We start from the raw sequence: 27,355 nt of genomic DNA, 5'->3' as shown, positions 1-27,355 counted from the left end.
TTAGTATGGTGTAGTAATGGTGCATTAATAGGTGGATGTGATTCTTAAACTATATCCTTTTTAAAGGGATAAACAAAAATCTAAGCAACATTTGTATTAATGAAAGTATGCTGTTCTAAAACATCCACCTTATAAAAATGTGTTTGTACATACAGTAATCCTGTGCCATACTCCTTGTCTCCCCACATTGTGTTCCCATAATGATAGAACTTAGCATATTTTTACCTTCTAATAGATTCTTGTCTTGTTTTAGCACCTTCATGGGGTAACATGACCAAGTTGCTGACTTAGGTAATATCTTATCTGATTCTAAGCTTTGATTTCTTACTGGCTGGTTGACATAATATGTACCTCAAATAGCTGAGTCCAATTCACAAACATTAGTGTTATTAGTTAGAACTTGCCTATCAGTTTGGTACTGCCCAGAACACAAAGGAAAGGGTTTGGGTTGTGTGAAATAATGATACAAACAAGACAAAATCACAAGATAGTAGATATGAGGTTGAAAGAGTTAAATTTTAATGTTGTGTATGTGTATGTATTTAAAGGTGTTACTAGATTTCATGTCTGATGTAATTCTTCGGTAGTAACAGCACAATCATATTAAGTTGCATTAATAACTTCCCACTTATGGATGATTAATTTAGAGGTGAAGACATCAGCAGAAAGAGCAAAGTTGTGTGTGTAAGCAAACAGAACATAGACTCCATGGTGGTTACATGCAACTGTTCTTATGTGTCTCAATGCAATTATTTTTATTTCCTCCACAAATATACCAGGATGTAAGGTGGGAGGTTTGGCCCAAAGTCTCAAGTGCATGAAAATGTTGAGTACTTAATGTGTGCTGTAAGACTCATGAGTCTGTGCAAATGTTCTTTTGTTACAGGTATCTTGAGCTGGTACTACTATGTGTCTATGCCAATGCCAGCATCCACCTTCACTATTGCTGTGGGGTGCTGGCAGGAAGTTAAACAGCAGTCCTTCAAACAAAAAGCTGCTATTGGAACAAACACTGAATTTTCCTTGGCATCATCACAAACTGATTTAAGGTTGGTGTTTATAATATTTTTGAAAAATTAGATATATGGGTAGCCTTTCCATGTACTCAGTGGAATGTGAAAATGAGTCATATTAGCACAGGAATCAAAATAGAACTTGTTTAATCTGAATAGAAAAATCTTGACAGGAAAATAATTCCAAAGGCATTATTTCATGGTTCTTTTTATGTGAAAGCAAGCTACTTGTTGAGCAACAGGGTTTGTAAATTCCACTGTCCGCTAGATTTGTATCCTGTATACTTAACACTCGGCTGCAGCAATGCCAGGTGCTGTCTTGTTTCTTAAAATACTTGACTCTTGAGTCCATTCTGCATACTAATGTCTCCTACTAAAATATTGCCTACTTAGTTTTTTGTTCTGCTCCAGTCTCATTGCTCAGTTAGAGCTGGCCTGTGCAGTGGTTTGCCTGGGGGGATGTGTAATGACCAGGTATATGAAAGATCTAATACAGTGGTCCCATAAAATAGAGTTGGACCAATGATTCTGATCTGGTTTCACAGTAGAAATGTAATTATTTTGGATACATCTAGTCCTTCTCCCAGTCTAGTTAAAACTCATTGAGTTTGAATTATTACAGGGTGGTAGATGAACATAACAATATGTGCCTGAAAATAAGAACTGAAGATAGAAAACAAGTTTCTGGAAAAATACCATTTGCTTTCACATGTATTCACCGTAGTTAGCAGAAATCTCAGACATGGGACTTCATTTCCTCATATATTACTCTTAGCTTTTCAAATTCATATCATAGCATCACAGAACAACCCAGGTTGTAATGGACATTGAAAGTTCATGTGGTCCATTCTTTCATGGGAATGAGCTTAGATAAAGATATCTAACATCCATTGGCCATTGTCTTGGCCACGTGGCTCCTTGTGAAGAGAGCAACTCTGTGCCCTTTATAGATGCCCTTCAAGTACTGAAACACTGTGATGAGGTTCTCTTTCCTCTTCCCTGAAAAGGCCTAGCTCCTTCTGTCTTTCCTCACAGGGCAGGTTCTGCAGCCCTTTGTTCATTTTGTGTCTTCCTTGAATTGTGAGGACCAGAAGGGGACGCGATGCTTCCTGCAGGTGCTGCCCAACATGCTGTGCTCAGAATGTGCTGATTCCCTCTGTCCCCTCTCTGCCAGCAATGCCCCTGCAGCTGCAGCCCAGGGTCTGATTTGTCTTCGTAGCTGCAGTGCCACTCCAGTGACTCATGGCCAAGAGATTGTCCCCTGAACCTCCGTGTCCCTTTCAGCAAGGTGCTCCCCAGACATGCAGGTCACAGCCTGCGCTGGCCCTTTGGTGATGCCACCCCAGCTGCAGGACTGTGCCTTGTCTCTGCTGCACCTCGCACTGCTCTTGCTAGCCCCACCCTCTCAGCCTGTCCAGGTCTCTGAGATACCTCTCCCTTCTGATGTGTCCACCTCAACAGCTAAGCTGGTGAGGGTGCTTTCAAATCCGTCATCTGGAATGTTTGCAAAGATGTTGAACAGTGTGGGGCCCAACACAATTTCTTGGGGAACTTCACTTGTGACAGGCTGCCAGCCTTAGTGAAAACTACTGATCACCGCTCTCTGAGTGTGGCCTGTGCATCAGTTTTTGTGTCCATCTTGTAGACCACCTCTCCAGTTTTTATGCTGCCAATTTGTCCAGGAGAAGGCTGTGGGAAACTGTGGCCAATGGTTTGCAAAAGTCCAGGCAAACAAGGTCCACTACTCTTCCCACATCAACAGGAACTGTTATGCTATTGTAAAAGGTGATTTGGGTTCTAAGTTTTTTATATATTTAACTTTATTCTTTATTAATTTATTTAACTATTATTTAAGCGTTTAACATTTTTCTGTTACTCAGTTTGAAATTTTGCTGAAAAAATACTTGTCTATTAGCTGTTTTGAATAATACTTTGTTAGCATTAAAACAGTGAAACTACTGAGACTTTAGAACTTGAGGACTTAAAATGGATGTTTTTGTTGGAATTTAAAATTAAATTATTCTAATGGCTTGCAGCTTGGCTGATTTTGATTAAAAATGATAATTAATTTTGAGGATAGAAATTTTCATACGTTATGTAGGATCAGTAAGAAATATCTGTTCTAATTTTGAAATAATTTATAGGTTTGATGAGCTTCTAGAAATTGCTTTGGGTTTATTTCTTTGCTACTTATATGTTTATAATATGACTGCCTCTGCAGAAATAAGCTGTAGATGTATTCCTCTCCAAAGTTCAGCACATTTGGTAATAGGAATTTATTTATTGATTGATTATTATTATTAATTTATTGATTGATTTTGGTGCAAAAAATTATTCTGGCTCAGTGTTGATAGATTGTTAAGTGTGTGTCTCAGATAAGATAGTGGAGATAAACTCTAGGGCAGCCAGAAAAGAAAGGAATTCTGAAAGAAGCTGGTGAAATGTGTAATGTGTGTCCAGGTACCAGTGACTTTTACCTGTAATGCAATTTGCATTCAGGTGCCAGTGAGTTTTACCTGTAATGTAGATTGTATCCAGGTGCCAGTGAGTTTGACCTAAGGAGGCTGTATCAAACTAAATGTTAAATGGAGCTATGATGTTTATAACTTTTTATCTCCTTGTGATCATTAAGGAATTGGCAATCTTTGTAAGAGATATGGTGGTAACTTTCATGTTCCTGCCTAATCTCAACTCTTAATAACATGCAAAGTGACATTGTTTTAGAGTAGAAATATACTAGATTAAACCATCCTTAGAAAAAAAATGTGTAGCAACAGTTGTGGTTTCTTTACATATGTAGTCAATGAAAGGACTTAGAGTCCACTTCTTTGACAGAAGGAGTTATGTAAGGTGCTAAAGTGTTAATATTTCAGCAAATTCTCATCCTTTTCTACATGTCATCATTTTGTTTCCTGTGTCAGCATGATCTTCCAAGCATAAGTGCTTTGGGCAATGCTAGGTGCTTTGCCTGTTGAGGCATAGTAGAACCAGATTACTTAAACTGAAGTTTCAAACCAAGGAGATGCTGTGCACTGTAGAGAGCATAGGCTAACAGGTGAAAACATGAAGCTGATTTCTGTTTAGATAGGAATCTATTTGGGCAGATAAGTTATTGTGAAGGTATATGACTCAGTGTTTAGGAAGGATTTGATTTACCCCTCCTTTCTTCCAGCTAGAGCTCTAAATATCCTGTAAAAGTACTATAAAGTAAGGTTGGCCTTATCTGGTGTTGTTGAATGTATAGCATGATAAGCCTAAATTGACATCTACTGGGGTTTTTAACTTAATAATAAAATTTACTTGAAGCTTCTGGAGAATGTTAATAACAGCAGCAACAGAAAAATCCCTCCTGGAATTACATTGCAATTGAACCTAAAATACTTGTATTAATATGCATAGAATATGTGTGTTAATATGCATAGAATTTTATTTTCATAGCCAAGTTTGAATAGGAATCTTCTGAGTAAATATTTTAGTATTCTTATTAGTGCTCTTTACATATATTTAGAGCACTTATTCTTTTGATACATATCTGTTATAAAAACAAGGTGTGACTCGTCTCTCTCTTTAGTTATGAGTTCTACTCAGCTGTAGTAGTGAGTGTTTCAAAGTGCTGCACATATGTGAACAGGGTGAGAATGCAAGTGAGCTGGTTCTATGGAAATTAATTCTGTCGTTCTGATATCTAGAGAATATCCTTGTCTTAGCATAGTCAGTTGTGCACATTTCTCATTTCACAATTAAGTACTGTTTTGTTTTGTTTTGTATTGTCAGGTGGCATGAAGAAATCTGTGGTCATGTGGAATATCCCTGCCGTTTCCAAAATCCTGCTGCCAGGTTGCAAGCTGTCATTCCTTATAGAGTCTTTGCTCCCTGGTGCCTTATGGAAAGCTGTGAAGAATATTTGCTTCAGCTAGTTCCTCAGTGCCTCTCAGCTGCTTATGCCACACTGGGTACCCACCCCTTTTCCAGGCTTGATGTTCTGATCGTTCCTTCCAACTTTTCCAGCCTGGGAATGGCTAGGTAAAGAAACTTACTAGTATCCAATCTGCTGTATTTTGTTAGACTCTTTCTTAGGGGCTAGTTAACAGTGTCAAGTTGCTGTCAGTATAAAGTTGTTGAGATAGTTTTCATAAAACAAACTTAAAACTCTTGTTCTGATTTTGTGTGAGTAGTTTTGTTTACTTCCTTGTGACCTTTAATTTTAGTTTTTACAGGGCATAGGGAAAGGAAATATAAGCTTATTAGAAATGTGGGTGGGAATTTTTACATTTGTCAGGCTGAAGTTCTTTAGTTGGTTCTGTTGATCTAAATAGTTGATGTCATTGTCTCGTTTTCTTTCGGCATTGATTTTAGCCTTATATTTTTACAGAATAGTAGTATGTTAAAATCCAAATCTAGAGTTTCTTCATAAGCATGTCCAATGTGTGGGTTTCTAGTCAAACACTTACCTTCAGAAGCTGGAAGAAAATAGTAAGGATTATATTATCAAGTTTTCATGGAATTGTGGAGGCTCTCAAGCCCATCCAGGTACCTCTGAATGGCATCTGTTCCCTCCAGCAATTTGTCTGTACCAGTCAGATTGGTGTCATCAACAAACTGGCTGTGTGCATTTGATCCTACTGCCTGTGTCTGTTAAAAATAACAGTGCCAGTCCCATTACTGACCCCTGAGGATACCACTTATCACTATTCTCCACTTGGACAATGAGTTTTTCACTGCAACCCTTTTGAGTGTGACCATCCAACCAATTCCTTATCCATTGAGTGGTCCTTCCACAAAATCCATGCTTCTCCATTTTAGAGACAAAGGGGTTGTGCAGGACAGTGTCCAGTGCTTTTCATTCAAGTAGATGACATCAGTTTCTTTTCCTTTGTCCACCACTGTTATAACCCCATCGTAGAAAGCCACCAAACTTCTCAGGCATGATTTGTCAGTAGTGCAGCCATGTTGGCTGTCACCAATCAGCTCTTTATCTTTGATGTGCCTTGGCATAGTTTCCAGAAGGATCTGCTCCACACTTTTGCTGGACCTTGAGTAGAGACTGGCTGGCCTGTAGTTCCCCAAGTCATCCTTCTGTACCTTTCTAAAAATGGGGGTTGTGTTTCCTTTTTTCCAGTCACTGGGAGCTTCACCTATGCCAATAAGATCGTGGCCTTGCAGGCCATGTTTATTCCCCATGCTGCATGGATTAGCATGGAGGCTTTTAAGCTGGGCCCTTGAGGAAAATGACCTACTGGCTGAAATTCTTCTGTGCTGCTCTTCAGGTGCCCTTGTGCTGACCTGTGACCTCTCTCCAGGCTCTGGACATACATGAGTGGGGCAGATTGAGGTTCCCCTTCCCCAGCAACTTTAAGTTTAAAGCTACCTTCACCAACCTGGCAAGCCTAGGACTGAAGATGCCCTTACCCTTCTCTGACTGATGGACCCCATCAGCAGGCCAGATTTCGCAGAGTGGGTCCCATGGTCACCAAATTCCTGGTGACTTTAACCAGTCCTATAACCTTTAGCTGATTTGACTGGCCTTTTCAAGCTGTAGACTTTTTTCCCTACAGCTTTCATCTTGCAATCCTCTTTTGGGTTAAAAGTAGACTATGATGTTGGCACATTAACAGTTTTGCATAGTTTTTAGTAGAAGTTTACTTGCTTTTAAAATTTCATTTAGATCTAGAAAATGTAAAACTTGAGCATTCAGTCATCCTCCTCCATCACATAAGGCTCGTTGCTTTCTAAATGCCTTATGCTGGTTACTGAGTTTTCAGTGATAGTTCTTCACTTAAGGAAGGCATCAGGTTGGTTTGTGCACCTACCACAGATTCTTCAGTTCTTTGCCTGGTGGTTTGATTTGAAGTGAGGTGTGGTACTGTGTGCCATATTCTTGAAGCCATATGAAATTTCCTGCTGCTCAGCAGTCTTCTGTGACTTCAAAGGGATGGTACTAAAGGGTTGCCACAGGGCCTTGCTATAATTGGGAAAGAATCCAGCCATTTGACTTAGCTGTGAGATAAGAGCAGGGATCTGTGGAATCATGAAATGCTAAACACATAAATAGTTCAAAATGAAAGAGAAAGCAGATAGTGATGTCTGGGCCAAAGTTACAGCACACAGAAGGAGAAATCTTCACGATTTAGTAGTTGATATGCTATTGCTCTATGGGAAGTTCTCAGTGCCTTCCCTGCATGTTCTTTTCCCAGAATTTATAGGAAAAAGGTACCTGCAGGGAATTCTGTTGCATCTGTTATTAGCTAAGTCCAAACTGTATGTTCAGAATACTATAAATGTGTTTTCTTTGTGAAGGAAATGAGAAAAACCTGTGCTTTTAAACCCCTATGCTTCATCTAACCACTGTCAGTTCCAAGCAATCGATATTATTGAAAATAAGGATGAAAGAAGAGGTTTGCATACTTCCTGATGCCTGTCATTTAATAGTGCATCAAGCCAAACACATGCAATTTTTCAGAATTTAACTAATGTAAGAACTAATTTAAGGTGTTTAAATGTCAAGTTGTATTTGGGCAGGAGATTATTAAGTGACTCATAATAGCTCATTTGTTCTTGTTGTATGTGATTTTTCCAATTGAAACTTCTGTGTATATAGCAAGCTACTTAAATGGTTAATTTCTAGGCATGCAATGATAATTGCCTAAATTGCTAAAGCTAACAATAAGCTGTGTGCTTATCCATATCAAATCCATGCAAAGAAAAAAAAATTTAGCAATTACCTTGGGTTAAAAAGGTTGCTGTATTATTTATTTTTTTATCTTCTAGTCTATCTGTAGCAGTACAAACATAATACAGCATGCCAGCACATAGAAGCTGTTGTTATGAGAACTCTGATTGGACTCCTGCCTACCAGGGAAGGAAAAAGACATGAATTTTAGTCATTATCTAAAGTATTAGGGCTTTACAGCATTTGGTACTTTTCTTTGTTCCTCCATTAATTATACTTGCTTTGCTTTTCACATCTCAAAATGCTTCTTCTTATTTAGGAGAGATATTTCCCCAACACATTAGATTGGTATGAAATTATGATAGTTCTTGCACAGAATTGTCTAATTAGGTGTTTTGAACTGTCTGTTTCAGTGGCAGCTACTGTGGGTCAGCTGCATTTCTCTTGAAGTCTGACAGATGCATTATGAGCAAAACCATAGTTTAAAGCATATTCATTGTACTTGATTTCTTTTCATGGACTTCTGTATGGAAATATATAATAATTACAATAATTTTTTCTTACTTCCTATAGATCTTTGAAGATGGAGGGTTGAGTTTTGCGCACTTTAATTTTACACTGTTTTAGTTTAAGTGATTCTGTATATCTTCTCCTAAATTCATGCTAGTAAAAGAATGGTGTGGCCTACACATCTTTGGTGATATTATGTTGAATGTACAGAAATTAAATTCATAAAGCGTTGTGGGCCAAATTTAAGTAGCTTAAAAGCCTGAGATTTAATGCTTTCTCTAGAATGCTGAGAATCTCATGAACATGTAACAGCAGTTAGTTATCTAATTATAAGTTCTTTCACTAGCAGAAGAGAGTGAATTGGAGTAAAAGGAGTAGGGAAGTGTGTTTGACTTCAAGGCCCTAGAGATTCTAAGTAGGTTGCTTCTGGAAGAGATCCCTTACCACACACTACATTGAAAAATGCATATCATTCATGCACTCAGCAAACTAAGACAGTAAAATCAGATAAAAAGTAGCACTATGTTTTGATGCTGTTGATGATATGGTACTTCCTGAGGAGTTGTTGACCCCATTGGCATTTAAACATCAGAGGTATTTCACAGTTGCAGCTGCTCTCATATGAGCCAGCAGTTACTCACATGAACACAGCTGAATGAAAGATTTAGGATGAAAAGCAGGGTATTTGTGTATTTGCTGGTTGTTTGGGCTCTTGAAATCAGTTCACTCCCAATCTAGTTTTGTTGATCCCATTTGAAATCCTAGTGTTTAGACGTCTCTTCTCACAACTCAATTTCCTTTCTTTTTTTCAGAACCTGAAGAGATTCTGAATTCCTTGTTCTTTTTCGTTTCCTGAGAAAAAACATTCTTTCAAATACAGAAACTCTAACTTTTAGTGCCACCTGAGCCTGCACTTGAGACTTTGACTTTTCCTGCTTTAACTACTTCAGCTTTTTCACAGTCACACCAATCCCTTGTATTTCTCTGGTGTTAGAAACTTCTTAGCAGCTTTCTTCTTCTTCAGAGCAAATGTGCTGATTTTTATTTTACTCTCCTGAGAACTGTAAGCCTTTGCATTCAGTTGAAATTCTCTTTTTGAAACAATGGTTTTTAAAATTTTGTTTCCAGCACACATTGTTTGATTAATGTAAGATTACTGCTTTTTCTTTTTGAATTAATGTATTAATGTACTTAATTTTGTACTAAGTGCTAGCACAAAGAAATGTTCTTATCCTAGTACTATGTAAAAATAATCTTTCTAGATCCCACATGTTGCTGGGATCTAGAAGACTATGATGAGGAAAGTGACCTTTGGTATATAGCACACTCCCTAGTTTTTCCTTAAACTCTTAGTGCTAATAGTGACTGTGGGATAGACAGAAATCTGGTCTAACCTAGTTCATCTGTTCTTACAGAAAATTTTGCCCAGAAAAGCTAGTGGAACCAAAGAACTTCTGAGTAAGATTCTGACATTTTCAAAACAGGATTTTGGGTTACTTGAATTCTCTTTAGGCTATAAAATTTAGGCCTTATTGTCACCTATGCTGGACACCTTTGAAACTCAAATAATATTTGATGATGAGGATGCTTAGAATATTTATAAATCAGGTTTGCTTATATAGCTGACTAAGTATGGATTTAGCAACCCAGCTTTAAATTCCTGTTCACAAATATCTTACTCTTCTGTCATGGTAAAAAATTGTCTTTGGTACATACACCTTCCTTCTTTGAAGAAAGAATGTCTGTTTCTTCAAAAAATGTTATATCAGCAGAACTCTTGAGTCTTTCCAGTCTATGTCACCAAGGTTGTTAACTTCTTAAATTGAAAAGAGAGAAGGCTGAAGCAGCCTCTTTGATCAGTGCATCTGTAGCCATCACTTGTCTGTTCTGCATGTCTGCAGTGTTATGATGACAACTGATAAGCCCATAGAAAATCAGCCAGGACTACTGGAAGATATTCAAATGTCAAAGTTAAATGTAAAACCTTTAATATTGTTCAGTCTTGCAGAACTGCGTTTTACTATTTGATACATCTCTAGAAGCCTTTTCAAAACAAATGTAGACACACTTTTTTGCACATTTCCAGTGGTTTTAATTTGACAAAATATTCACAAGAGTAATCCTTTAACATTTAGTTTATTTTTTGCATATCACTAGTTGGTTATCCACACAGAAATAATCATGTACAAAATATCAAACAAAAAGTAAAAATAGAGAAATTGAGAAAGAAAAATTGAGTCTTAGCTATGATAGTGTAATTCAGTGTTTGTGGCTGTACAACGCAAACATATGGACATAGTGGCATTTAGAACTTGCATGAATTGACACAAAGAGGTAACCGGGGCAACCACCACTTTGCAGCTGAAATGCAAAGAGTAGATTTATTTCATTGACCCGCTAACAACATTGGGCAGAGACCCAGAGGAACGCAGGCTCTGTTAGGCTTAGTTCATCCCAGTGCAAAGAGACCCGCAGCAACACAGCCTCCACTAGGCTTGGTTCACCCGAGTGCGCAGTGGGGCGCCTGCTGCCTGCCCCAATATTCCTCGTGCGCACACCATCCATTACAAGGCAGTTTTTTTATGATCTTGCTCTCTCCCAGCAAGAGGCTCAAGCATGTAGAGCGTTTTTTTTTTCTACGCAAGAATTCTACTTCTCCAAACAGGTAGAGAATGAACACTAGGCATAATAAATGGAATTTTACAACAGTGACAGTTGTAGCATTCCCGCCTCCAAGGTTACTTAGTAGAGAAACTATTCTCTCCTTCTGGCCAAATCTTCTGGTTTTAAGCCTTTCTTGAAGATATTTGCTGACCCTTAGCTGAAGTCTGAAGTATGCTTTGGTACCACTGCAATCAGTGTCCTCCATCCAGTTGTGATTTTGGTATCAAAACAGGATTGGGAGTACTTCAGGTGAAATGTATTTCCTTATTAATGTGCCTTGTTTGTCTATTAACTCATAAGCATTAAAACTACCATTTTAATGCTTATGAGTTAATAGACATACAAGAGAAGCCAGATGTGTGTTCTGCAGCATCAGGGAGATTTCTTTTGCATTTCTGATAGTTTTCCGAAGAGGTTTCTCAGTGCTTTTGAAAGACAAGGTACAATATTTACCTGTCATAAGATGTTTCTTTTATGGAATAGTATCACAAGAAGATAACACCTCAGTTTGACATTACTGACCAAAATTAATACAAAAAAGGATGTTCTAGAACATGTGGACTTACTTATGTTTCAAGTATGCAACTTTTCAGTGTTACTGTTTGTAATTTTATGAGACGAATAAAGAGTATTGTTTTAGGAGTTTAAAAAATCACCTTCTTTTGCTGTGTGGCACATGAATTCTTAAAAGGGCTTTTAGTCATTGAAGCTGTAGAGGTAGTGGGGCTATTTTGATGCTACTGTAGAATAGTAACTGCATGTTTTTTAAATTCTAGGATTAGAATTAAGGCAGAGCCTGTTAACATCATTATAGTTAAAGGTGCCTAAGCATTTCCAATAGAAACTTGTATTTCAGTGGTTTATAGCTGTAAAGTCGTGTTCCCAGCTTAAAGCTGATATATAGTGGTTTGGCTTAGGAAAAATGGGTGTGGCTGTTGTACACACATGTGTGAGAAGCTAGCATGTTTCTATGCATATTGTATTTGTATATCTATAAATAGATATATACACTGTATATAGTGGATGTGTATGCCTAATATATATCCATACCTGCCCATTATATTTGTGTATACGTAGGTGTGTAGGTAGTACTAATGATTTTATTTTTGTTATATGAATTGCTTGGCATTTATAAAGTAAAAGTATAATTTTCCCTCAAAAGTGACCTGTTTATAGAGAGCTAGAACATAGAGAAATGAGAAGATTAATTGTCATTATTGAATACTGGGTTTGTGATTTTGGAATTAATTTTCAGAATTCTTTCTCCCTGTGTCTTACTTTATCTGTCTCAACTTTTTTCTCCTACCAATAGAGATGTATAAGATGATTGAAGATTAGACCAGTAGCAATTTAGTCTATCTGTTGTTTAATATTCAGTCAGCAACATTAAACCATTCCATTTAACTTTCTGAATCATATAAATAGTAGAGTGCTCATAAATGCAGAGATTTTGCATGTATATGCTGTGACTGGTAGAAAGGAGATATTAAATACTGACAATTGTTTTGAAGCAATAGGCTTAAGTTTTAAAGGGCCAAAAGAAAGACAGTGTTCAAAGAAACCACAGGCTTCTGTCATGCTGATCTGACTTGCCATACCAAGTATATGAAGCTTTCTTAGTCTCTATGATAATTACTACTAGTCTGCAATTTACCAGTCCCACCTAGTAAGAACCTGATCCAGGTAACAGATATTAGATTTTAAATGTAGATTGCAAGACCAATCATACTTAAAACAAACGGAAATACAGAGAAATCATTAAATCCATGCATATTCCTTACCTCTGGCATCAATTGCCAGGTCTTTTTGCTGTAGATTTGGTTTCAAGTTGAAACAAAACCCCACCAAAATTATGCAAACAAATTGGTGCCTTTATTTTCCTTTTTGTAGTTCTGGTTTTTTTTTTCCTTTTTGTAGTTTTGGGGTTTTTTTTGTTGCTAACAGGAGTATGGTTTAAGGATCCCTAGCCCATTTCTTGTATGAGTAGTAGTTTGAGTACTTGCTGGTGACAAGCTCAGAGGAGGCTAAGAGAAGTCAAGTTCCTAAAACCCATGATGTTGCTGAGCAAAACCTATGCAGTCCTGTCCTTATGAGTAGTAGTGAGGAATATGAGCAGTTGAGTGATCCATTCCTAAGCTCCATCTTTTGACTCTGGCCAGGGAAACTTTTTGGTTAGTCACAGAGAGTTGGGTAGGCAGTTTTGGTTTGCCTCTGCTCTGCTTGCCTACCCCTGGCCTGGAGCAATAGTTTTGGCTACAGCTATGGCACCATGCTGTGCCCAGTTTTGGGCTACATGTTTATGACAGAAGACACAAAGTGAATCAGGCCTCTGCCAGCATTATTAGCAGATAGGAGAATATATTGTATAAGAAGAGACTGATAGAGCTAAATTTGTTCAGCCTGGGAAAAGATGTTACTAACTGAGACTAATCACTGCCTCCTGCTTACCTGAGGGCCTGGCTGCAGAAAAAGAGTGCCAAAGCCATGGGTCTCTCAGAAATAGGGAAAATATATGAAGCAACATTCACAACTTGTACTGATAGATTTCAGACTAGATAGAAGGAAGCACAATTACTGTAGATAAGCACTGAAACAGGTGGTCCAGGGAGCTTGTGGAATGTCTGTCTCAGGAGGCAGTGAAAAGAGGCCTCTTCAAACTTGATTTTCTTCCTTAGATTCCAAGCCTTCAGTGCTTTTACCTGTGCTACTTCCTTGGTTTAATGTTCTGTTACAAATGGCACCTCCCCCTCCATATTACCTGCATGACTCATCCATGCTGCCATAGTACTTTGGGAGCCTTTCAACATTTAAAGTACTTTGTTTTCAGAAAATCTGGGAAGTAGTAGGAATGTATTCTTATTTTGCAGGTAACTAATTGGTGGGTATAGATGTTACAGGAGATCTTTTGAAGAAACACATATTTCCTAATTCCTTTCTCCTGTCCTATCCCTTGCAAAGGTTAAGTAAGGAACTGTGCCCATATCTTTTGGACCTAAACCCAGTGTTCTAACATTTCACCAGCCTTTCCAACCTTTTCTTGGTTGTGATAGTAGGTACTAGCTATCTTCCAAGTTTGAAAGGTTTACTCCAAACTTCTGGGCTGTTAGGACTAACAAAAATCTGTCTTTAATTGAAATAAGGTATGGTATTCTGTTTTTTACTCCTTGTTTAAAAAAAAATACACACATTTTCATAATTCCTTCTAATCCTGGAAGATGCAAGTTTCACATGTACAAGTTCCAGTACACTAAAAATAATCACAGCTATTGAAATTGATGGTCAGGAATAGAATTTTTAGTGACAGCAGGTCTAATATCCTGATAGAGGGTTCTAATATTAGACTTATTGCATATGGTGTCATCTTCTATGAAATGTTTTGGGAATAGAATGATTCTATTAAATGCTTTAGAATTTGTTTTAGAATGTGGTTAAGCTTTGGAAATGCCCACTAGGTACTCCTGCAGCATGATGAGTTGAAGAGGACCTGTATATATCATTGTGAATGTGGGTAGTGGTGGTTTCATTTAATGGTGCAAGTTTTTGTCCAGTGTCAGTTTTACTGTTTGATTTGGTTAAATGAAGAGACATTTTTCTTATAATGTTTTTTGTTTGTTTTCCACTGGGAAATCATTTTAGGTGATGTACAGCTACAATATGGGGCATTTCATTAGTGATTAAATTTAAGTGTGACTATCATGATTACTTTTCTAAGTATTATCTTTCTGATAATGTATGTTGAGCTTAGACTGAACCGACAGTATAGAATTATACAAAAAAAATGGCTTTAATAATTTCCTTTTGCGTCTCCCAATCCCTTTAAAAAATACCCAGAACAAGCAAGCAAACAACTCCTCTTGCCCCTTCTTCCTGCTTTAGTTCTACAACAAGTGTTCATGCTTAACTCTGTGGAAAAATATGAATCCATGAGCCAAAAATCCCTTAGCTGTTTTAGAATATGTAATTATTTGAAATAATGTGAAAGTAATTTAAAAGGCTAAACAAGGGCAAAATCTGTTCATTCTCCAAACATATACCATGCACTTTATGGTTGAATCTGTTTTAAATTAGAGCCTATATTTTTGGTTTGATTTTCCACTTTATGTGTCCAAAGAAGCAATCTAATTTTGCTCATACAATTTCAACATCAGCAGCCTGGTAATACATGCAGATGATGGATTTTCTTATTTTTAATGTACTACAATGAATGTTATGGTGTAATACTCTTGAAATAATGAGTAATTCCAGTAAGTTCTGGGTAGATCTGTCCTACGTGCATGAAATCATAATTTGTTTATGAAACTTCAAATTTTATGGCTAAATCATAAAAAAATATAGAGGTGGGTGTCCTTGTAAATATTTGTACTTTCCAGCTGTTAGTTGAGATGAGGCAATAACCACTAATGTTCTTAATTTTTATGACATATACTGAGATATTGTTGAAAATCGTTCTTGTGCGAATCATTATTTACACTACGGTTTAGAGCTTGTTGCACAAAAAGCTGATTCTAGTGATGGCTTCCTCATTTATTTAAAACTTTTGGCACATTGGAATAGGAATTCGTTCTCTTATCTGTGATTTATACAGATACTGTCTTTGTTGGGTGACTGGTCAATTGTATTCAAAGTCAATTTCGGTGAACATAGCAATTAAGCATCTTTACCTTGAGCCCTTTTTGCCTATTAAATGAAACCAGGGAACAGAGACTGGACTTTCTACTCCATGTGTCAGCTACAGGCTCTTTAGAGAGGGGTGTGAAAGACTGTGTTGAGACATTTCCACTGCAATGCTAATAATGTGTATCACTGCTTCTTACACATGGAAGAAAAAGATGGGGGAAAAGAAAAGAAATTACCCCTTCACTGCATCTCTGTGTCTTGATTCCAGCATGTGTTATTCTGTGTTCTGAGTACATTTGGTTAAGTGATTTGACAGAGGCCTAATTGCCAATTCTCTCTTGCTTTCAGCTGCAGGGCTATAGAAACTGCCAGGAGGTAGTGTGGAGAAAGGCGGAGCCATGGTCCTGAAATAAATGTGTCGTGAGGAAGATCAGATATAGGATAAGCTGAGGGGATAACATAGAATCATTTAGATTGGAAAAGACTCTTAAGGTCACTGAGTCCAATCATTAACCTAACACTGCCAAGTCCACCACTAAACCATGTTCCTAAGTGTCACATCAACATATCTTTTAAATAACTCTATTGATAGCGACTCAACCACTTCTCTAGTTCTGCTGTTTAATAACCCTTCTGGTAAGGAAATTTTCCCTAATATCCAAACTAAATGTCCACTGGCACATCTTGAGGCCATTTCTTCTTGTACTATTGCTTGTTACTTGGGAGAGGAGACTGATAGAAATGAGTAATGACATAGGAGCTGTGAGGGAACAAGCCAGAAAATTTAGCAAGTGAATATATTTCAGGCACCATATCAGTAGGTGTGTTTTTATGGTAGGTACACCTACCATATCAGTAGGTGTATTTCCTGGCTTAGTGACAACCAGGAAATTTTTCTAAACTTTTAAATTATGTATTTGACATCTCTGAAAGATAAATTTTTTGAATTAATAAAGTTGCTGCACTATCACTTTGTGAATATTATTTCTGGCTGTTATTATTTTAATTTTGTGTAGTGACTGAAGGCCATGGTAAAGGAGTAGTCTTCCAAAAGTGCCTAATTTGAGCAGGGACTGCATAGCGCTATGAAACAATTCCTATGGAATGCTTTTCTGTTTGGTCTTGTAAAGGGAATACTACAGCAATACTGTTTTCTGAAACTTGATAAACTTCATATATTACACAATTTCATTGTGTAAACCCATAATTTCTGGAGACTTGCATTATTGCCCGTTTGAAGGCTTCTTTTCCCTTTATTTGGGAGTGTGCGCATGTTAGATTGCTCTTTAGGGATCTGAGCATCCTTGGTAACATTCTGAAGTGATAGAAGTAAATGGTAGACAAAAAAGGTGAACATGTTCAGAGACTGTTGCAGTTGTTGTTGGTTGGTTTTGCAACTTGTTGGAATATTTTGTAATTAGTAGTAGTTTGTGTCCTGTTTTGTAGGTCTTTTTAAGTAAGTTGGACCCAAAAGTTCCTTTAATTAAGAACAAAACCAAAATCTTGCCCAAAACTGAAAAAAGGTTACCAAAAGCTTTATGTATTTTTGCACTGATTGAAAGGGTTTTTTTCACCTCTACTAGCAGGGCTTTTTGAGTGAATTTCCTATGGACTGCTGCTAGAAGAGCCTGCTTTTCATATTGTACTTTTCCTTCTCAAAAGTTAAATTCGAAATAGAAGCTGTGATAAGAGGAAGTTCAAGTCTAAATTGGTTGTGAAGCAAGTGTAAGGACCACAGAATGCTTGCAAACAGAAAAAGATACCTGTCTAAGATTTATGTTTCTCCTAGTCTGAGAGTCAGACTTTTCCTGCTGATTTTGGTATTTTTCCAGAAGTGCGATTGTCAGGTAGTTTCAAGTGAGCAACCCAATAGGGGCTTTTAGATCTTTTGAAATACACAAACACTAAACTATTTACTTTAGGGCAGAAATTCAAAGTTTTGGGTTTTTTTCCTTCCAGAAAGCTTGAGAAGAAAGACAAATTAGTGGAAAAAATAGCATAAACTCAGAAGAATCCAGACAGGACATTTAGAACATCAAAACAAAGTGGTGGAGATGAGGTGTTTCTCTGCAAGTTTTTCTTGTAACCATGTATTTCTACATTTCTTCACAAGGCTTCCCACAACTTATCACAGTCATCTTCTACAGTTAGTTCAATCATTTATTGGTCATTAAGAATAATTCCTCTTCTATGGCCACCATCAGAGCTTGTAAGATTATTGTTTCAATTTTACTAATATTTCCTTTCTGAGTGCTAAGTGATTGGATAGGAGTTAAATGAGGCCTTCACTACTACACTGCTTAGCACTGGGGATTTGGATCTTGTGGTTTTCCAGTGGTTTAGGGCTCATTTCTGTTCGCCAAATTAAGGAGTTTCTCCAGGAAATTCTTATACAAACGAAATCTGGTGGTAAGAGGTCTGACTTTATATAAATCAGGAGATAGGAATGCCTCTCTCGTCACAATTGGGGTTTTATTTATATTTGGGGTTTTTTTTAAACCTTCTGCAAGTACTTTATGATATACTCATTGCCTCCGACTGGTAACTTTATCTTCCTAGATCTCAGTTTAGTTTTAGGTCTTGTTTATGCTTGAGCTCTTTGAAAACTTATCTCAAGGTATCTTTTTTAATAGCACTGGCACTTGGGATTTTTCTCCACTTTTTTTCAGCTTTCGCAAGTCTTTATTCTCAATTCCATAACATTCACCCCCTCTATGCTATTGTACAGTTAAGTCTCTTTTCCTCTTATATTGTAATTTAGTACTAGCTTTGATCATGACCATTCAGTTAAGTCTCCCTCTGCTTAATGACTCGGATCCTATACTTCCTGTATTTGTTGTTCTTCCTATTTCTTTGTTGTCATATCAATCTGTCATTTGGGAGACTTCATTCCTGAAGAACAGTTTTATTTAGTTTGTGTTGTTAAGCAGCTATTTGAACTTAGAATGATCCTTTTCACTTGAACATTTTGCTAATCCCTTTCTTGCTATGCTCACCAACTTCTGCTAGAATGTGGCCCCTCAAGGGCCTAGGTCCCATTTCAGTAACTTTTGGTCAGAGGTAATAGCCAAAAATTTTTAGTGCCTCTTTATCAATTGCTAGTTGTCTAAGCAAAGTTCTGATACTCACTTGCTGTGTGAGGTCAGAGGTTTTCCTCTAATTTTGGCAGCAGTGGGCTTCAAGCTCTTCTAGGGGCGTTTTCAGGTCTAAGTTTGGCCTATCATCTTCAGGAGACACCAGCATGTGTCAAAAGGCAACATTTTCATCTGTCACTTTTTCATCACATTTTCATCTGTGTTCTGTGCTTTTAGAAAAGTTAATCCAGTCTGTTTGGCTAGTGTTACTGTTTTGACATTTTAATGCTGATTATCTAAATTTGCTTCTGAATCCACTGCTTAGCTGGTGATTATGACTTTCAATAAGCTGCTGCTCCTATTTGGCTAAGAGTGCAGTACGTATTTTTCAACACTGCCACCATCACATGCTGGCAGCTTTGGACCTATTTTGCCAAGGAATATAATTTCTTCTTCTTCTATAATTGGTTTCTTTTCACTGTATGTCACTTCCAGCTCCTTTACACACCACTGTAGTACCATGTGGGTTTTTTTTTTTCTTTGAAATTAAATAGCCTTCTGCTTATTTGGTTTGTGCAAGAACATTTGGACATGAGTGTTTAAGTGGTTTATCACACTTCCAAAAGAAAGCTTTTTATTTTTACAGGAGAAATTCTGTTTGCTTACAAGGCCTGGTGGATGGCAGAACTGCTAAGAATAGCTTGAGCAATGTTACATTTTTAGCAAAGCGCACATTTTTGGTAGATAGTATAGGAAACACTTGGTCCAGCAACTGTAGAGCGATCTTATGGTCTTTCTCTGTTATTTTTGGAGTGTGTGTGTGTGTTGAGAGGATTGGCTGTCCTTCTCTTTTGATTTTTTTCCTGTAATAAGACAGGAAGGGACATAGTTAGTACTGCCTTGCACGTTTTGCTTGAAATAAACTCCATGGATACTGACTTGAGTCACAGATGTTTTGTCCAAGAGGCCTATAAACCTGAGAAATTTAGTTTAGCCAAGTGACTTTTCACGATAGGTTTAAGTCAATCCAGCTTTTAGGCAGTGAGTACATTATGTGCCTGTTTTGCATTGAAATCAGTCTCAAATGTTAATTGTTCACAATGATAGTGTTGGGCTAATTTCTAGTTTATAGATCAGCTTGTAGACCCAGGCCAGTAACTTTACAAATTCTTCTGAATGTCTTTTTATTTCTGCCTGAACAAAAAGTAGTCTTAAAAAAGACTACTTTTAATGGAGTTGACTGTGTTAACAAGTAATACAGTGCCAATGTATCTGATGAAGAAATACTCTGAAATAGTGTGGAGACTCCTCCAACTAGAGTCTGTACTCTTGGAGAGATATACTTTCTACTTGATTTAGTCTGGCTCCCTGAGTTAAATATTCCTTCCTCAGCATTGAAGCTGTTCGTAAGAGTGCTTATTTTTTCACACACTTATGCTACTTTTGGATTAAAATGGTGCACACCTGGAACAGAAATTCCTCTCTAGTTTCCACAAGAAATAATCCAGCGTGCCTGTGCCTAAATCTCCCTGAGACCTGAAACAGATTGGAACGTGTGAATGACTGAAGGACTTACTTTGGAAACACACTGTTGATCCAGCTGAAAACAGTAATGGAGACATAAGCATTATCATCCTCAGCAATAAACTCTTTTACCAAATGAAGTTGTTAATATACAAACTATATGGAATACTGTTTTACTGTACTATTAAATGTAGTAACCATGTAGCTAACACCAATGGGGATATCTTCTAGGTGGGAAGGTGATTCTATCTAAAACAAAGCCTGAAACAAAGTATGTTTCATTTGCTCACTGTTACATGAGAACCAGAATAGGTATGATGTCCAAGAAGTCTGTCCAACAGTCTGGCACCATGATATTTCTATCCAGACATTAGGCTCTGGATTGGTTGCCATGATACAAAGGACATGCTTCAAGTCCTGACATCTCCTGAGTTCTTAGCTTGTAGGTTGCTTTTTTGGAGATAACAATGTTTTCATTATTTTCCCCTTTGTGGGTGGTCAGGCTTTGATCACTGCTCTTTGTCTCTGGATCTGGATATCTTTTTGAAGCCTTAGTGACCTGGGAGCTTGATAACCTGCTAAATTGTGTGCCATTAACACAGGACATTTTGAGAGCCTTGTCTGCCTAAGTGTTCTTCTGCATGCTACCACACCCAGGCATTCCCACTCATTCTCCGTTCATGCATACCATTGAAGTTTTCAGCAGTTCTCCTGCCAAAGATCAAACACTAATGAGATGCTATATTCTGTGACTTAGTTTTTGTTCTCTCTATGACATTTTTTCACTAAAGTTTTTGTTAAAAGGTAAATCTTGTGACAGCTTGTGGCTGTGGTGTTGAATTTGGGCTAGAGATCATAGGACAGTTTTTGTCAGGACATGTAGGCCAGTAACCACCTTATCAGCTACAGGTATTTAAGGCATGTGGAGATACAGAGAGGAGGTACAGAGCAATTCTGAATCCTGTGCCTTGTGCTGGCAAGATAAAGAGGCTGATCAACAGAGTACACTGGCTTTCTCTCTGAAGAATATATACCACTAAGTTAAACAAGCCTGCTCAGGAGCCTGTATGACCCAAGATGACTCAGACAATACAGAAGAAACCATAATACAGCATGTGACTATATTATATCCCACTAGACAACCTGGTTGTGATGAGCCAGTAATACTTGCAAAACCGCTTGCTTGGCAACAATCAAATCAACTTTGGAGACCGTGAGACTTAACTGTTTTTATGTTCAACTAACTGGAACTCCTGCAGAAGTTGGTGTGTGGAGGTAACACTGGAGAGAAAAGGTGGTGAACTGAAAATTTAATGAAAACCAGCACGTTGATATTGTACCCATATCTAAGAAGCATGGAATGACTTTACCAAGAAAGGATTTTGCCGTGAGAGCAGGACTTGGCAGAATTAGATTAGTAAAACTCTGAAGCAGTGTCTGTTCCCTGAGAGCAGCTTGATATGGTTAAACTTCTTGTGAGTTGACATCAGCAGGAGCTAGACACATCACATAGATCTGGGCCAGTGTTTGAAGCAAGTAACTTCCATCTGAGAAACTGGTAATTTAGATTTTTGTGTGGGTATCAGCTAGAGGATATAATTGATGGAGAAATGAGCTCCAAGAAGCTGGTAAACCAGACCTCCTAAGCTTTCCTCGCTCAAGTCCCGCATGTGCAGTTTTCAGTTTCTTCCCAGCTCCCTCTTTTCCTGTGTCATTGTAATTAGCAGTAGAATCTACCAAACTGTCATGGGTACTATATCAAAACCTTCAGGAAATGGTTTCTTTATGAGACTGACTGGTGCTTTGAGAACTGATGGAAACAGCTTTAAGGTGTGTGAGGCAGAGGAAGATTTCAAAAAGTTTGAAGTAAGACAGAGATTCCTTTTTATGTATGTGTTCTGGCCGACACTGTTCTTTAGCTTTCCATTTTTTGTTAATGCTAAGTTGTTTGTTGGAAGGCATTTTTTATCAAGCCTGAAATGTTTTCTTGGCTGGCCTGGAGACAACATCCTGTCCTGACAGGTGAAGGCTGACTTTCAGCTGCTCACACCTGAGTGACCTTCTGGCTGGACAGTGCAAACCACCTGTATTCAGTATGCAGTGTGTAAAACTGGAAGGTTTGTTTTTTGCACAGAATTTGGATTAGGTTTCAAGGCTTTCAGTATCTCTGTCATGTGGGCACAAAATCCTGAATGACCCTGTGGTGACATGCAACACAGGGGAAAACTGAGGAACATTGATGTTTATCCAGGGAATTAAATGTCAGTGAGGTTGCTCCAATTTTGCCAATTTTGCCAATGAATTCTTCTAGGAAAAAGGAGACAGGATGTACTGTACTACCTTACTCTCAAGAGCAAAAGGAATGTTATTGCCCATGCTTGCTTATCATAAATATTTAATACTGCATGTATTAATAGAAATCTGTGTATATATATATATAGTGAGAGAGATATGTAGCTATTGATATAAATACATATAAAACCCCAAAACCCTATCAAAACAGGAAACATCTTTGCTTCTGCTTTTTCCCTGGAGGAAGGATCAAAGAAGAAACAATGTGCAACAGATGTTAGTCACATGGCTTAATGTGGTATGGTGTATAAAATGCATACAGAATACAAAATACATGCAGAATACAAATTTGCTTCAAGTTTGATGGTTGTTAGTAGATTATCTCAACTGAAATCTGGTCAAAATAGTCCAAAATTACACAAGTATAAGACAACTGAATTACTCCTCCTTACACATCTAATTGATTTTAAATGGTAAGGCTTGAAGAAGACTATCCATTGTGTATATGTTACTTAAACCAGTGCTGTTCAGTCATGAGCTTTTGTTTATGGACTGTGTATTTCCAGGAATACACATTTTCTGGTTTTGTGGAACATATAAAGACCGTTAAATGATTAAAATTATGAGTCCTGTAGCAGTCCATTTTTATTTTAGTATTTATACTAATTTATTAACATTGCTTTAAAGCTTAATGAAAGTGAGATTTTATTTTCTACAGTTGGCAAAAACTGGTGTTTCATACTTCAGTTGTGGAAGTATGAAAAAATCATGTTTTACCAGTAGAAATGTTTGCACTCTATGTCAATTGGTATTGCAGCAATAGTCAGTTGAAAATTATGTATGTTTATTTTAACAGTCTTTCTTATGAATCACATGTTTTCATTATGATAGCATTGCTGTTTTAGTTAATTATTATTCAAGTGGGAAGTGCTCCAAAAGCTAATCAAAGCTATTAGGACACACACATTGATACAAACCTTACACCTTGTGTAAGAGAGCATAAACCTGCCCCCAGTGATTTCATAGGTAACTCAGTAGTATAACAAGAGCCCCTTTAGGAAGTGACTTTAATGGTAAATGTTTGGGTTTACTGTTTAGTTGCACTACAGAAGTTAATAAGCTAAATCAAAAAGGTGTGTTAAGGTAACTCTGCCTTGTGCTTTTGTTTGCATACATATGCTACCAGGTGTTATCTATGCAGTAAATTATTAACAGGTATAAGCTATTGAATACATTGCATATTTGGTGTCAAACTGTACTGTGCATGATTGGGTAGTACACTCTAGACATTCTGAAATTATTCTTTTAATGAAGAGTAGTTGTGTCTTTAATTAAAACCTGGGAAGATAGGTGGCAACTTTTTGTAGAAATATGCAAAGAACTTTTGTGGCGATTAACAGCCATGTTAGCAGTTTACTTAATGCAAAAGACAGAGTCCCCTTTTCTGAGGTTCTTTTCAGTTGCCTGACATTAGGGGCAGAGCATGAGTGCTATTTTTAAATAGAATTCAACAGATAAATACTTTATCCTTAGCAATGTCTGCCATCTCCCAGCAAAAGAACTTTTAATTAACATCTGCATAAAAAGTCCAAAATGTGCTAAATGATTTACATTTGCATTCTAAATTGATTATTAATATAGTATTTCAGGAGTGTAGAGCAGGAATTATTTATATTTTTCTCCATTTCAAAGAAAATCAGTTTTTTACTTGTGTTTTTCTCTTTAGTCTTATATTATCTTAAATATGATCTATTGTGAAAGTAAGGAATGGAGTTTGTTATTATTTTGTGCCATCAGCTCTTGTTTATGAGCTTATATTTCTGAGTGTTGTAATATTTGAGCTCCTATATAAAATTATATTTTAAACAGTGTATTGCTTAACAGGAATCCTGAACGTGTCAAAAAAAAATACCTTTTCAGTAATAACCACCTTGAAAGTAGAAAAAAACAGCTGTCAATTTTTTTACTTGATGCAGGTGAAGATACCAAACATTCATCATTATATTTTCCCTCTACTTACAAATAATGTCACACATAAATCACATTATTGTGATAGCAGACCATTAAAAATTGTCCAAGCCAAAAGATTAGGAGGGTTTCACTTATCTTTTTTTTTTCCTCTCATTTACTTTTATTTAGAATGGATTTTAACATAGATTAATTTTCAGTTAAATGGACATGACACACACTGAAGATGACATAATCTTACAGCTATATTTCCATGAAGAGAACTCCTGCCATCTCTAGATGTACTGTCTCTTTTCTGTCTATTCACATTTAGTCATCATTACTCCCTCAGGTTTTCTCAGAATTGCCATAACTTTCCACTCTCATGAAAAAGTCAGCATTCTCCACAGTTTGCATTCTTCACATTTTGAGTAACACATATTTGGTAGTTTTTAAAATTATTGCTACCTGAATGCTTGGCTGAGGCATGACCACTGTTCTGCTGTGTGCCACTTGGAACTGAATATGTTCTCTGCTTTTCTGAAAGTGCTCGGCCCTCCTCAGATCACTGCACATGCTTTGTAGCCCCAAGAAATTCCATAAATGCAACTGGCCTAAAAGACTTTGATTCTATATAATATATCCCACTCTTTTGAAACACCTGCATAAATCTTGTTAATGCTAATGGACATTGCATGCTTACAAAGAGGAAGAAGGATAACCATGTGTCTGAGATTTATATCGTCTTTGTGATGTTGTTTGTAATGATTTCTGTTTTGCATACAGGCACAAGTTTTTCTTCACAGGGTTCATATTGATGTCAGTAGGAGGAATGCTTTCCTAACTGCAATGTAATTGTTTGGTTTTAACTACATAACATATGGACCAGTGCTCAGAACCCAAGATTATCTGAGTCAGAGAAATACCTAAATAGAGAGGCATTGGTGAAATGGTTATAAATATGCACGTAAATTTAGATGTGCTAATCTAACATAATATGTCTGAAAATGCAAGGCATACTTAAGATGTTGATCTTGGCATTTGGAAAAATAAGAGAAATGTGAGCATTCCCAATCAGTTTATAAATATACCTTTTCTTTGGATGAAAAAAAAAATCCTGAAATCAAACCTTGAATTAAACTATCAGTCAATGGGTAGATGTTCTAGAAAGCTTGCCCTCTACCTCATATTTTTTGTGTAGCCAGATGTAGCTAAGCACAAATCATCCATATCTGGATGTAATATTGTTGTGCTGTAATCTTGTTGCGAAGTTAATGATCCAAGATCAGATTTTAAAAGGGCTGTTATTATATTAAAGTTTTCTTAGTCTGCCAGCTTGTTCCTTTTGATTAGATTTTGCTTTTAGTATTTCATATTGATACAAGAATAAATTCTTCATGTTTATAAACTGTTATCACACTGATCTTTTCTTTTTCTCTTCTTGACTTGACTGAAAGTGTGAGACATATTATAAATCATAACTAACCACTTTCTCACAACATTTTAGCATTCTGTTTTCATGTGTATGGTACTTTGCCGTGTGATTTTTTTCAATAATCAGTTTTATGTCTCTTTGTGCTGATTGAAAATCAACCCATGATTTGCAATATACAGTGTTTCTACTTCTATGCATCTTTTACATGTGCCATCACCACTAATATTGCATATACAGTGAAAAAGATTGCAATATATGTGACCAGTGTGTGTTTTAAACAGTTAAAATATTTGGTCACTTTCTTCCTCCAAAAGTATGGGTGCTCATAGTACTTAGGCTTTTTAAAGTTAAGACTCCAAAAGAAAGAAATTTTTCAATGTTGCTTATTTTTATATCATTTTATAGAATGTTTTTCTACATATGGGCAGCGTGGTCCAAATTATCTGCTTGTGTTAATAGGTGTGAGATTGTATTATGGTTAACCTATGTATTGTATTGTATTATGGGTAAATTCAAATCTGATTTGTTTACCTATTAATATTCTCATTTCCAAAAGCCTTGTGAAAAGTGTGGATGAGAGAGTTTAGTTGTATTCTTTGTATCAAGTGACCAAGATTTTTCACCTTGTGTATAAGTTCTTGTCATGAGACTAAACTAGCAAATTTTGTTGTTTCAACTGCTTCTTCAAGACACTGGCGATTCATCTAATTTGGCTGAGTTCACTTGACTAATCTGGCAATATTGGAGTTACTTAAGGTATTTGCTCTGTGTGGCTAATCTCTGGTGCTGTCATCTGGAAATAATCCTAGGGTCTCCTAGACACTGTGGGTCTCAACACTTGTGCCAGAAGAACAGTTAGCTGTCTGTGGACTCCTGAAGGAGAAAGAAAGAGGTAGCCGCCAGGGTTTTGGTTATGGTTGTCCCTGCCTTCTTAGGGTTCTGGTCAAAAGCCATACAGGTTTGAAATAGATTACATAGTGTCTCCTCTGAGTGACGGTCAGTATACATGTCCCACTTTGGAGTGTAATTGCACCTGTGCAACTGACCTGATACAGAAGATAGATTCTTTTGTCTACTTTCCTGGCAAAAGAATCTATCTTCTACCCATCTAGGCATTTTTTTGTGCTCTGCATGAGTGCAGGGAGAGCAATGCACATCTTCCATTCTTTAGTGTCTCTCAATTCTGGCTTTTGCTCAGTAAAGCTTCCTGTGGCTTCGAGTCTGTAGTTTTATATCTTCTAAGTTTATGAAAGTCAATTTTAAAAACCCAAGCAAACAAGTTTGTAAACAATCTCAAATTATAAATATCTAGACCTTGTGTGGTATTTTAAAATCTGAGTTTACAAAACCTGTGAATATGTATAGTATACACATGCGTTTGTGTTACATTCAATCTAAGTGATTGTGTTCCTGCAATACTTTTGTTCATGGTTCTGTTTCACTCTTTTCACAGGAATTAAACAAACAGAAAGTTGAAATATATGCAGCATTTTAAAACCAAACTGCCTTTATCCAAGTGCATAATTCAAAGGAAGAAAAAGCCAGTGTTCAGATGGAAAGAATTGTGCTGATATAGTCTGATGTTACAGTTCTGTAGTTCCACTAGAGA

General features: G+C 37.0%; 1 protein-coding gene across 11 annotated transcripts in view; it reads left to right on the top strand.

Moving 5' to 3' along the window:
* Positions 1-27,355, top strand: part of AOPEP (aminopeptidase O (putative)) — a 183,768-nt gene that overhangs the window by 21,715 nt on the left and 134,698 nt on the right. For 10 of the 11 annotated variants that reach the window (XM_059873542.1, XM_059873539.1, XM_059873537.1 and 7 more), the window contains exons 4-5: positions 887-1,049; positions 4,788-5,036. In XM_059873542.1, coding sequence (XP_059729525.1) covers positions 887-1,049; positions 4,788-5,036 — 412 coding nt within the window. The remainder of the gene's footprint in view (positions 1-886; positions 1,050-4,787; positions 5,037-27,355) is intronic. The other variant, XM_059873543.1, reaches the window with a different exon arrangement.

Source organism: Haemorhous mexicanus, chromosome Z, assembly GCF_027477595.1.
Source record: "Haemorhous mexicanus isolate bHaeMex1 chromosome Z, bHaeMex1.pri, whole genome shotgun sequence".
Lineage (NCBI taxonomy): Eukaryota > Metazoa > Chordata > Aves > Passeriformes > Fringillidae > Haemorhous > Haemorhous mexicanus.
Note: the sequence above shows the minus strand (reverse complement) of the source record. Positions and strands in the feature narration are given on the sequence as shown.